The 12598-nt window shown below is 41.8% G+C and overlaps 1 protein-coding gene across 1 annotated transcript in view; it reads right to left on the minus strand.

Annotated features, from left to right (window-relative positions):
• Positions 1 to 273: 273 nt before the first annotated feature.
• mcm2 (minichromosome maintenance complex component 2) overlaps positions 274 to 12598 on the minus strand; it is a 32222-nt gene continuing 19897 nt past the window's right edge. The window contains exons 13-17 of the mRNA XM_041192523.1: positions 10999 to 11111; positions 8555 to 8797; positions 4756 to 4938; positions 2168 to 2323; positions 274 to 883 (exon numbers count right to left, since the gene is read on the minus strand). Coding sequence (XP_041048457.1) covers positions 773 to 883; positions 2168 to 2323; positions 4756 to 4938; positions 8555 to 8797; positions 10999 to 11111 — 806 coding nt within the window. The 3' untranslated portion in view covers positions 274 to 772. The remainder of the gene's footprint in view (positions 884 to 2167; positions 2324 to 4755; positions 4939 to 8554; positions 8798 to 10998; positions 11112 to 12598) is intronic.

The raw sequence follows: 12598 nt of genomic DNA on the forward strand, positions 1-12598 counted from the left end.
TAGGAGCATCTTAAGAGGAGAGAAAAGCACAGGGACTGAGTGATTTAGGAAGGGAATCCCGGAGTTCAGGAAGCTGAAGGCTCAGCTATCAATGACAACACACTTAAAAAAAAAATAATCAAGGATGTAGGAAGAGGTCTGAATTGAAGGAAAGCAGAGCTCCTGGAGGCAGCAGGGCTAGGAGGAGGTTACAGGGGGGCAATGAAGTCATAAACATGCTTGAAGTGTCCAGCTTGACAACTTTTGGAATGGTTTAAAACAAGATGCAAAAACTTGGAAAAACATCTTTATTAATAGTTACTACAACACAACTTAGAGAATGTACACCTAGTTTTACTGATACACAGAGAAACAAGCACAACTGGGGGGGAGGAGTAATTATGCAAATAGGATAGCTTCAGTTTAAAAAAAGTGACAGGCTTTCAGTTTCAATGAAGTAGTAGCTTTTTTTGTAAAAAGTGAAGTCTTTGCGCAAGTTCTTTTTTCAAAAAAAAATCTGTTGAAAATATAGACATTAGTTGGTAAAGTTGGCAGGCAAGATGGGGAAACAAAATCCAAAGGGGGCATTCAAAATGCAACTGAATGAGTGTTCAAGGTACTTCAAGGAATGAGCTTTTGATGTGTCAAATAGCCCTTTTCTTAACCCATCCTGCAGAAAGTACGCACTTCATCGTTATCACTCAAAAATGCTCAGCTATGCCAGGGGCACGCTTTCAGCTTTTGCATTATGCCAACCTCCACAGAGCTTTACTCTTCTCTCCTTGTTTAAAAATTAGAACTGCTGTACGATCAACTTCCTTCGCACATCGTGAGCGAACTTGTTAATTTTGAAGAGGTCACTTTCATAGAATGAGGTCATGTTGTGAATATTGATCTGACGAGCCTAGAAGAAAAAAAGGGCAAAGCTTTAAAACAACCAAACCAGGAATATCAGCGTAAAACAAGAGGCTCTCAATAGCTTCTTTTAAATTGAATACTGACAAAACAATTGGATTCGATAACCTTCAATATTACGGGTAAACAGGCACACAACAAAATGTACACTTCATGTCAACCAGAACACAAAATGATAATTATATCATGAACACAAACGTAGTTCAGGCCCCATTTTGAAATCTTAAATACAATGTCCCTATAACTACAAAAAGTTGTTTCATTGCTTTGCCCACATTTATATCAAGAAACTTCTTGCACTGTATTTAAAGCCTCCAGCCAGCTGGCTTTCACAGGAAAAGGAATAGAATAGTTACTGGAATTCCCTAAACACCACACGAAAATTTTGGAATTCCACGCAATGAAACAGGGCTGGACTTGGTTACTGAATTAACATGGCCAATTATCATCCAGAGATCCCTAAATTTATAATTCTTTAAAGAAAAAATGCATGTGCAGCAGTGTTTTGCTTGGGCAGGGGTGGGGGTGGTGGTGGGACAGAAGTCGAGGGGAATATACAAATTTCCCTCTACCCCACCTCCCCATACTAACTGGCATGGGTTTTTAACCTGGCTTCTCACCTCACCCAGGAGATTATATGTTCCACACTACAGCACAGGACCCAAGTACCAGAAACGGTCCCACAACATCAATCTTATCCCTTGCTGTATACGACTCAGAGCCCAGGCACAGAGTACTGGAGGACACAGACATAGCTGCAAACTAAGCAATCCCAACCCTTCAGATGACAAGCTAACTCATGCAAGGATATAGATCCACAGGCATAGACAAGACTTATACTACACCGTACCTGCTCCCAGGTCTGCATGCCTCAGTATTAGCAAATAACTTTGCCACGGGGAATATACCAAATTGCGTCCCAGCGGTCTATCCAGTTCCACTAGACAGTGATCAACACAGAACAGTAGTTGATGATTTCGCGCCCCCCCCCCCACCCCACCCCCGCCACTCCTTCTTAGCTCAAGGCCAGTGAATCCTTATTGCTACCTTTGCCCAAATTACCAAGCAAGACCCTCTCGACAAGGATTGAAACTGGGAGCTTTCTGGTCTTTAACACGTCAGGTACAATACTTAAATCAAGTTGGTGCATTTCATTTTCAGTTAATATAATTAGATCTTAAAACTTTTATTGAAATGTATAATTTCAACAAAGTTGGCAGGAGTCCACAAATTTCAGCATAAACTGCAACACCACAGCCATGCTTTCTTTCACCTTTTCCACCAAATCTTTTTCTGGTATTTCAATGGTGTCCTGTTGTGCCCCATATCTATTGCGTTGGTAAGTGGCCTGTTCCGCCACTAGCTGCTTCAGAACGAAGAGCAGGAGCTCATTATTGTCTCGCTTGAATGTCAAGTACCTTGAAAATGTCTGAGGGGGAAGAAGGAGTGAGAAAACATAATCGCAGTGGTTAGGAATAAACTTTGATTAACACATCTCCCACGAGTTCAGTTTAAAAAAAAAGGAATGAAACTTAATGCAGGAGGCCTTTTGCTTCCAGCATCCATTTTAGTCCTGCCCAGCATGACTGAATTCTCTCCCTGATCCCCACGTGTAATGAATTTGGATAGTTCCAATCCAGCTGCAGGGCGCGAACCCAACAATGCAATCAAATATCCCCAGTGCGATACCATTAATTACCAGATCAGTGAATCTCAGTAGCACAAACACTATTACTTAGATTCCCCTAGGCAGGTGGGCCAAGCAGAAAATAGGAGGTTTGCAAATTTAATTTTGTTTCAATAAAAAAGAAATCTGTCATTACAGTCACAACTTTAGACAAAACTGGTGCACTTAATTTAATGTTGCTGGGTGATTTAATTATGCAACTTTTCAAGAAAGGAGGAAGAGAAAACAGTGAGCTACAGACCAGTTAGACTAACATCAGTTGTTGGGAAAATGTTGGAATCTATTATTAAGGAAGTCTTAACAATGCACTTAGAAGAGCATAGCATGATTAGAACACGTCAACATGGTTTTACTAAAGGGAAATAGTGTCTGACAAATTTATAGTTTTTTTGAGGGTGTAACTGCTCGGGTAGATAAAGGGGAACCAGTAGATGGATTTCCAAAAGGCTTCCAGAAGGTGCCATACAAAAAATTAATAGGCAAGATAAGGCTCTTGGAGTTGGGGGCAATACTTTAGCATGGATAGAGGATTGGTTAATGGATAGAAAGCAGAGAGGGGGCATAAATGGGGTTTTTTCAAGTTGGCCAGCAGTGAACAGTGGAGTACCCCAAAGATCAGTGGTGGGACCACAGCTATTTAGAATCTATACTAATGACTTGGAAGAAAAGACAGAGTAAGGTATTAAACTTTGCTAAAAAAAATACCAAGCTGTGCAGAGGACATGGGCTTCAAAAAAAAACAGGTTAAGTGAATGAGCAACAAGATGGCAAATTGAGTGTAATGTAGGAAGTGTGAAGTTATTCACTTTGGTTGTATGAATAAAAAAGTAGGATTTTTTTTTGAAAAAGGTGTGAAACGTAAGTGCTGATGTTCAGAGACTTGGATGTGCTTGTACAAGGAACAGAGTTAGCATGCAGGTGCAGCAAGCAATTAGGAGGGTAAATGTCACGTTGGCCTTTATTGCAAAGTGATTGGAGTACAAGAATGAAGAAGTCTTGCTGCAGGTGTACACGGTTTTGGAGACCGCATCAGGAGCAGCGTGCAGGGTTTTGGTCTCCACATTTAAGTTAGGATATACTTACACTGGAGGCAGTACAGCAGAGGTTCACTAAATTGATCCCTGAGATGAGGGATTGTCCTATGATGAAGGGTTAAGTAAATTGGGCTTATATTCTCTGGAGTTTAGAAGAATGAGGTGATTCACTGAAACCTACAAAATTTTGAAGGGCCTTGATATGGTGGACACAGAGATTGTTTCCATTGGTCAGGGAATTGGGGGCACAGTTTCAGGATAAAGGGCTAACCATTTAGGACTGAGACTTGGAGAAATTATTCCACTCAGGGTTGTGAATCTTTGGAATTCTCAACCCCAGAGGGCTGTGGACATGTCTCCATTAAATGAATTTAAGGCTGGGGCCGACAGATTTATGGTCTCTCAGGGAACTAAGGGATATAGGGAGTGGGCAGGAAGATGGAGTTGAAGCCCAGCCATGATTGTACTGAATGGCAGAGCAGGGTCAATGGGCCATTTAGTCTACTCCTGCTCCTATTTCCTGTGTTCTTGGAACAGATGCCACGTTGCCATAGATTTAAACATAGGCCTTTGAAATCAGGTACTTGAGGGGATTCCAGAGAATTCACAAGGTCTGGATTATCAGCATCTGAAATCAGCCATCAAGAATTGTGCTTTATACATTTTTTTCCTCCCTGGTATAGGCCTACCAGCCACATTTCTTTTTCTGAAGTATACTAACAACATTTTCTGTCACAATATTCTTTTGGATAGCTGACATGATCCACAATCGCCCAGGGGTAGTCATTTGGAGGGGTTTCTTGTCAGAGGACTGAAAACCACTGGGTTAAACTCTACAAATTTCCAGTCAGCCTTACAGAATGCTCTTTGCCAATCCAGTATCATTCAGACTCAGGGGTCGAACAAAGATTGAGGCAAGATCAACACAATAAGGCCAAGAATCTCAAAAGGGGAAAGAAAGCAATTCATACCCATGTATTTTCTCTGTAAGGAAACCCAATATCTAGTAAAAAAGATATAAATTTCACATTTGTCAGTCACAAAAAACTGAAGCCATCTTCCACCACTCCTCATGAGCAATCACTCAACTGTAGCAAGAGCAACAACAAAAACCACTAAAACAACCTCCCTTTCACTCACCTTCCTCATACTTCTCATGACGCTAAACTTCTGCGTGTCAATAAAGCTCTCCAGCATGACCCGAATGGCCATGTTGACATCATCCTCCATCACATAGTCTCTCAGGTGGATGCGAGCATGTGCCTCGGCCATGCGAATCATGGATTCGATGTGTCGCACTGTGATGGGAATACTGCCTGTGGCCTGTGAGGGAGAAAAATATATGTATAAAACAAGTGACATTTGAGAATGCCTAACAGGAAGTACAGGTTAACCCCCCTCCCCTAACCTCCACCCCAAGGCAAGGTTAAGCCTCCAGCTTTATGTGCATTTATTTTGCGGTGTTTAAAAAGCTGTTGTTTATAGTTTGTTTGGCACTCTGTTAAATCTACCTACTGCACGACTTCCAACTCAGTTCCCCATATGGAACAACCTTCCCGAGTGGGATCTACCAGCAAGCATCCTTTGGATCAAGAAATAGGAAGCACAAGTTTCTTGTAACAAACCCCATCTGTCGAATGGCAGGCTTTGAACTACTACAGCGAGTGTAGTCTTTGCTAAACAGGTTCAGGACAAGCCAAGGCTTCAGTGCAGCCAACCTCCAACGTTCTGCCTCAGTACAAACCCCTTATTTGCTTGGAGAGACACAAACAATGCTGCACATTAACCATGAGCGTCCCATATAGGGACTAAGCAGTGGACCAATCACAAACTCAGCAAATGCAGAGGCTATCGCTTAGCTTTGGGGAATTGCATCCACTAAATAAAATAAATCAAAACCATCATCTTATAAGGAGGTTGAAGAGTCCTAAGGCTGAAACGCTACTATGTGCTAGGTTGCTCTGAAACAACATAGGTCACGAGTCCTTTCTTTTGCTCTCCCTGCCAGAAAGAGAAGCCGCTAGTACCCCCACCCCCAATAAGTATAGCCAGCTGCACGATTCTAAGTAGTAGAGTTGTTCTATTGCCTTAGCCTCACAATGGGAGTGCGTGTGTGTACCTGGAGAAGATGGGTATAAAAGCTCTTTCTGTAAAGTTTTTACACAGGATATCTGCTTACGAATAAAAGCATGGGCTTTTCATTATTTTGTATAGCTTCAATGGCGTGTATTTCAACGAAAATATAAATTTACTGTTTTATTTATAGCGGTGAATAGCAATACACTTAAGGGGAAAGCAAGATAAATATGAGTGAGAAGGGGATAGGAAGATGCACTGATATGATAAACAGAGGGTGGAGGGAGCAGGCTCGTGTGGAGCACAAACATCAGCAAAGACCAGCTGGGCTGAATGGCCCTTTTTTTAAAATATTCATTCATGGGACGTGGGCATTGCTGGCTAGGCCAGCATTTACTGCCGTCCCAATTGCCCTCAAGGTGGTGTGCAGCCTTCTCGAACTGCTGCAGTCCATGTGGTGTAGGTACAGCCAGAGTGCTGCTAGAAAGGGAGTCAGGATTTTGACCTGATGACACTGAAGGAACAGTGACATAGTTCCAAGTCACGATGGTGTGTGGCTTGGAAGGGAACTTGCAGGTGGTGGTTTTCCCATGCATTGCTGCTCTCGTCCTTCTAGGTGGCAGAAGTTGCACGTTTGGAAGATGCCGAGGGAGCCTTGGTGAGTTGCTGTAGTGCATCTTCTAGGTAGTACACACTGTTCCACTGTGGTGGATGGAGTGAGTGAATGTTTATTGCAGTGGACTGGGTACCAATCAAGCGGGCTGCTTCACCCTGGATGGTGTCAAGCTTATTGAGTGTTGTTGGAGCTGCACTTATCCAGGCAAGTGGAGAGTATTCCATCGCACTCTTGACTTGTGCCTTGTAGATGGACAGTCATGCAATTAGTTGCTGTCCGCAGAATTCCCAGCCTCTGATCTGCTCTTGTAGCTAAAGTATATATATATATAGCTAGTCCAGTTCAGTTTCTGGTCAATGGTAACCCTCAGGATGTTGATAGCGGGGGAGTCAGTGATTGTAATGCTGATGAATGTCAATTTTGGACAATGCAATTCTGTGCAATGTCTGTGAGACAGTCAGTTAACTGGGAGATGCCACCTCCTTCCTTCTGTAGCAAGCCTGTGTATTCTTATCTATACTTGGAACAAATTGCATTAGAGAAGCTGATATATTAGAGTGGTGGTTGTTTAGATCTTATAATTGAAAAAAAATTCAACATCTGCCAAGTGCTATTTGCTCTTAAATTCGTTGAATGATGCTACTCCTTAATAAGCCTCCCCATACATTTTCACAAAATGAAGAACAGGATAACAGGCAGAAGGTAGCACGAAGAAATACACTTGGATCAATTACATGCAGATTTAAGACAGTTCAGCTCATGTTTGGAACAGAAGGGGAGGGTTCAAACCCAGAATCTGAGCTATCGAGAGGACGCTAAACCACTGGAGGTGCTAGTCTTTGGATTAGGGGATTAAGCCACGGCCCTGTGACACTATTTCAAAAAAAGGCAGGGGAGTTATCCACGTTGTCCTGGCCAATTATTTGTCTCTCAATCAACATAAAAGGTTACTTGGTCATTGCTGTTTGCAGGAGCTTGCTGTACACAAACTAGCTGCGTGTTTCCTACATTGCAATAGTGACTACACTTCAAAAGTACTTAATTGGTGGTAAAGCACTTGCGACATCCAGTGGTCGTGAGAGGTGCTATAGAAATGCAAGTCTTTCTTTACTAAAGAGACTAAAGGTGAGATAAAAGCTGTTCTAACAAATTTAAAATAGAAAAGCTATTTAATCTAAAAGGAGCAAAAAGTAAGACACCAGGTTGGACACAGAAACAAGAATAGAGGACTCAGAAATTACATTGGAGCTCTGAGTGCAGATGTGCGTTGAATAATTGGAGAGTGATCAATGCAACAACCATTTTCACAAAAGGGAGATGGACCTTACTTGAGTATTTCAAACTCATAGAAAAATCTCCTCTGCACCCTCTCTAATGCAATCGCTCTTTTCCTATAGTACAATGACCAGAACTGTATGCAGTACTCTATCCATGGCCTAACTGCTGTTTATTCAGTTTCAGCATAAAAGGGGGTGGAGCAGGTAAAGCAGGACAGAAGGTCAGCGACAGGTGGGGGTTAAGGAGAGACTGACAAAGATGTCACAGACACAAGACAAAGAGTGTTAATGGTAAGTGCTGAAGAAGGTAATGTGAAGAAGGTAAGACACCTGGTTGGGCACAGAAACAAGAGAAGAATAGAGGACTTAAAAATTACATTGGAGTTCTACTGAGTGTGAATGTGCGTTGAATAATTGGACAGCGACCAATGGAACACACATTTTCACAAAAGGGAGATGGACCTTACCTGAGTACTTCAAAATCGTTGCAGCATTGAGGATCTGGTAAATGGGTACAATTGTTACAGAAATCGGGCTGTGTCAATGGGTGTATTAGTAGTGCTTTGATAAATGGATCTAATAATTGGCTGTGGTATTGAACAAGGGACATGAAGAGGCATGAAGGTAAGAAAGCAGAATGTGTGAATAACAGAACAAGGGTCAGCACTCTGAAAAAACAACATGGAACAAGTAACAGGTGGCCCTTTTGGGGGTGGGTTGGGGAAAATGGATAGTAAATCAGTGAATAAAAATAAAAGTGAATAGCCCATGATTTTGATGTCTCTAAGGCTGCAAAAGTCAATGATTTGGACAGAGGGTTAGAGAAAAAAAAAAGTTGTGCCTAAATTTGTAGATGATACAGAGGCAGGAGAGCAAAGCAAGAAAGCAGGAAGAGGAGTTTGCAGAAAGTCATTAAAAAACCCAGGGAGAATGAAGGAGCAAAAACACAATAATCAAAGTCTTTTCTTACCATTGACTCCTTTCGGAGATCACTGTACATCTTGGCCACTTTGTCCTGGTCCATCTGATTCAGCTTGGGATGGACTTTCTCTTTGCCATAGATGATGTATTTCTTCAGCAGCTCCTGTGGGAGGGGATCCACCCCGTACGTGTTTGGCAAATAAGCTTCTCCCGTTTCTCCATTCATACAATCTTTGTTGCTTGGGTGGTGTTTGATGTGACTGGCCACGACAAAACGAGCCAGCAATTCATCCTATGCAAGATAAGTGATGAATATTTACAGCGGCCATTGAATGACATAATTAAAAACTAACTAATAGAAGATAAGGAAGGAAAGCACAGTATCCTGGTAGTCCAAGCACTAGATTAGGGGAGAAGAGACATGGAAAATTTACGACATGGAAGCCCATTCTGCCTGTGTCAGTGTCAAGCATTATCCAGCCTAATCCCACTTTTAGCTCTTGGTCTGCAGACCTGTGGATTGCAGCACTTCAACTGCGTGATTTTGTTTTAAAAAAAAGAACGTGATGAGCATTTCTGCCTCTATTACACTCTCAGGTAGAGTGTTCCAGGCCCCAACGGCCCTCTGCGTGAAAAAATTCTCAACTCCCCTCTAATCTTTCTGCCAATTACCTTAATTCTATACCACCTGGTTATTGATCTCACTAACAGAAACAGGTCTTTCCTGTTCACTATCCAATCCCACCAACCCCAGATTTTCTATACAACAACTCAACCTCCCCTGTTTCAAATAAAATAACCCCAGCTTATCCAATGTTTCATAGCTAGAACTCTCCATTCCTGGCAACATCCTTACCAGTCTCCACTGTATCCTCTCTAGTGATCACATCCTTCCTGTAATGTGATGACCAGAACTGTATGCAGTACTCTAGCTACAGCCTGAGTATTTTACACAGTTCAAGCATAACCTCTTTTTTCTATGCCTTGCTAATAAAAGTACGTCTTACACTTTTTTAGCCACCTTATCCACTTGTCCTGCTACCTTCAGGGATCAGTGAACACTTCAAAGTCTCTGTCCCTCTACACATCTCAGCATCCTACCACATACTGTGTATTCCTTTGCCATTTTTGCCCTCCTCAGGTACATTACCTCCGACTTCTCTGGATCGAATTCCCTTTGCCACTTTTCTGTCCATCTGATTAGTCCATTGGTACCTCCCTGCAGCCTACAGCTTTTTCCCCTCATTATCGCACAGCCAATTTTTGTATTAACTGCAAACTTTTTACTCCCGAGAACAACATTTTAAAAAAATACTAGAGCTATACCTTGAGTGCCCTGCCATCCATTCTTAATTAGCACATTTGTTTAGATAATATCACCAACTTTAACACCTGTGTTCTTTTGTTCTATTGTTGTTGACATCTTTTGATGATCTGCTTCTATCACTACTTGTTTGTCCCTACAACCACACCAACCCCCTCCACTTCTCTCTCTCTTTCTCTCTCCACCCGCCCCCCTCCCCCACCCCCCCCCACACACACACACACCTTAAACCAGCTTATATTTCAACTCTTTCTTGGACTCGAACTCAAGTTCTGTCGAAGGGTCATGAGGACTCGAAACGTCAACTCTTTTCTTCTCCGCCGATGCTGCCAGACCTGCTGAGTTTTTCCAGGTAATTCTGTTTTTTTTATTATTATTTTAAAAAAATATACTTATTCATGCCGACTCCTAGCTCACACCAAATCCCGTTCTCTTCATTGGTTCCCAATCCATCATAGCCTAGAATTTGAACTCCTTATACTTGTGTTCAAATTCCTCTGTGGCTTCAGCCCTCCCTAACCAACCACCTTCAGTCCTACAACTCTCAGATCGATGCTTTACTCTAATTCTGGCCTCTTGCACAACAGATTTCCTTCACTTCACTACTGGTGGCCATGCCTTTAGCTACATGGACCCTAAGCTCTGGAATTCCCTTCCTAAAACTCTCTGCCCTGTTATTCTCAAGACAGTAAAATTTACCTCCGATCACATGCTCTAATATTCCACATTACTTGCTGTCAAATCTTGTCTTGACCCCTGTTCTGATCCAGAAAGTCAATTGGTGAAATATAGAACTGGAGCCAATCTCTACATTCTTTCACACTTATTTACAGAGTTACAACATTACAAGCATACACCTCCTAACCTAACAACCACAGTTTCAAATCGATCCATTTATAGGGGCTTAACTGAATCCCCAGTTCATGCCCATCACTTGTGTTCAATTAAATACAATTAATATGCAAATCACGTATCCTAGCACAAAAAAAACCCAAAAACCACTCAGTCAAATTGTTCCACTTATATCATTGCAGTAGCCTGGGATAATTTTAAATCACAGCATTAACTCAGGGGCAGGTATAGCCTTCCTTTTTTTAAGCAGGAAGTTAAATAGGACATTTACATCAAAAAATACTGCATCAATAATGAGAACAGAATTTAATCCATACCTGAACAGGGTCAATAGTGTCTCTAACAACACAAAGGACGTCAAATCTGGACACAATAGGCTCCGACAGATCCACGTTCTCCGCAAAGGTCAAAGAAGGGTCATACCGACCACCTGAACAGAACACAAGGTACGTAAATAAATCTCACATCATCCCTGGAACATTCTTTCACTATTTGTTAAACTTAATGTATTACACACTAAATGTCAGCATGGATCAGCTGGGACATCTCCATCCCACTCCAGCACAGGCTCAAGGCTAAAGCAGCAATGACTGCAAAGTGTGACATTGTCAGAGGTCCCAGCACTGTCTGAAAAGATGTTGGAATTAGGCCCAGTAGGCCTGTTCCAAGGATTCAAACAGATTATAAAAATCCCCAACAGTATTCATGGGAGGACATGAGTTCTCTTTCCCACATGAATACTGGCCAGTAGTTCTCCCCACACACCACCCTCCCCACTCCTGGGTCTTTAATGGTGCAGGATTTTGCTCTGCAGAGTTTAGGATCTACATAAAATTCACAACAACTTTGCTCCAAAGTTTGAGATTTGATAAAGGTGCTAAATTCCAAGTATTTCTCAGAGAAAGGAAATAGAATAAAACTTGTGCTGTAAAAAAAGTCTTTTGTGGATTCAAAACAGGTCAAATCTCAGACGGAAGGGAGTGAAATACACTCTAAAACCACAATTTGGAATATTCAAAAATTAAAAATTTGAACCAATTTTTACAGATACAATGGATCAGCTATATATTTCCAGCATCTACTATTTTAATTCCAGAATTTGCAGTGTTCTTTTAACTTTGGATGCAATAAAAAGCTAAACAATTCCATAATTTTTCAAAACCTAAATCAGTGCCAAGCATGCCATTTGTTGGTCTGCAGTGCCAGTAGTTTAAAAGTCAGTGCCCAAGAGTGGCAACTCACTTTAACTAAGACTTGCACAAATTATTCTGTAAATAGCAATTGTATGCTCAGGAACATCCCACAAGCCTAATGACATCAATGACCAAAATTGGCAGTATTCAGTTGAGGGGAAAATGGTGGCCAGGACACCAGGTAAACTCCCTATTCTACCCGGAACGCTACCAAGAAATCCAACAACCCACCCAAACATAGCCTTGTCCTTCATTTTAAGATGTTGAACCAAGGCCTGTTAGCTCCTCAGTACTGCCCTGGAATGCTTTGTATAAGGCTTGAGCCACAACCTTCTAACTCAAAAGCAAAAAATTACATTTCTAAAGAACCTCAGAGCATCTGAAAGTACTTTATAGCCAATTAAGCACCTTCGCTGTATAGTCACTGTTTTAATGGAGAAAGCACCGCCAACCTGCACTTAGCAAGCTCCCACAAACGGCAATGAGACAAATGGCTGGATAATTTTTTAAAAATATAAACAAAGCGATTTTGCTTGTGGGATACATACTGTCCTAGGCAGTAAGAACTCTCCCAAAGTAGTGCTTTGGAACGTTTTTCCCCTATTAACCTAAGAAAGCTGATTATGCCACAGTTTGATGTCTCATATCAAAGACAGCATGGCACCCTCTCTGCACTGGGTGCGTCAGCCTAGATTGTGCACTCAAGTCTGACGAGTGAGGTAAA

The sequence above is a fragment of the Carcharodon carcharias genome, chromosome 7 (genome assembly GCF_017639515.1).
Source record: "Carcharodon carcharias isolate sCarCar2 chromosome 7, sCarCar2.pri, whole genome shotgun sequence".
Lineage (NCBI taxonomy): Eukaryota > Metazoa > Chordata > Chondrichthyes > Lamniformes > Lamnidae > Carcharodon > Carcharodon carcharias.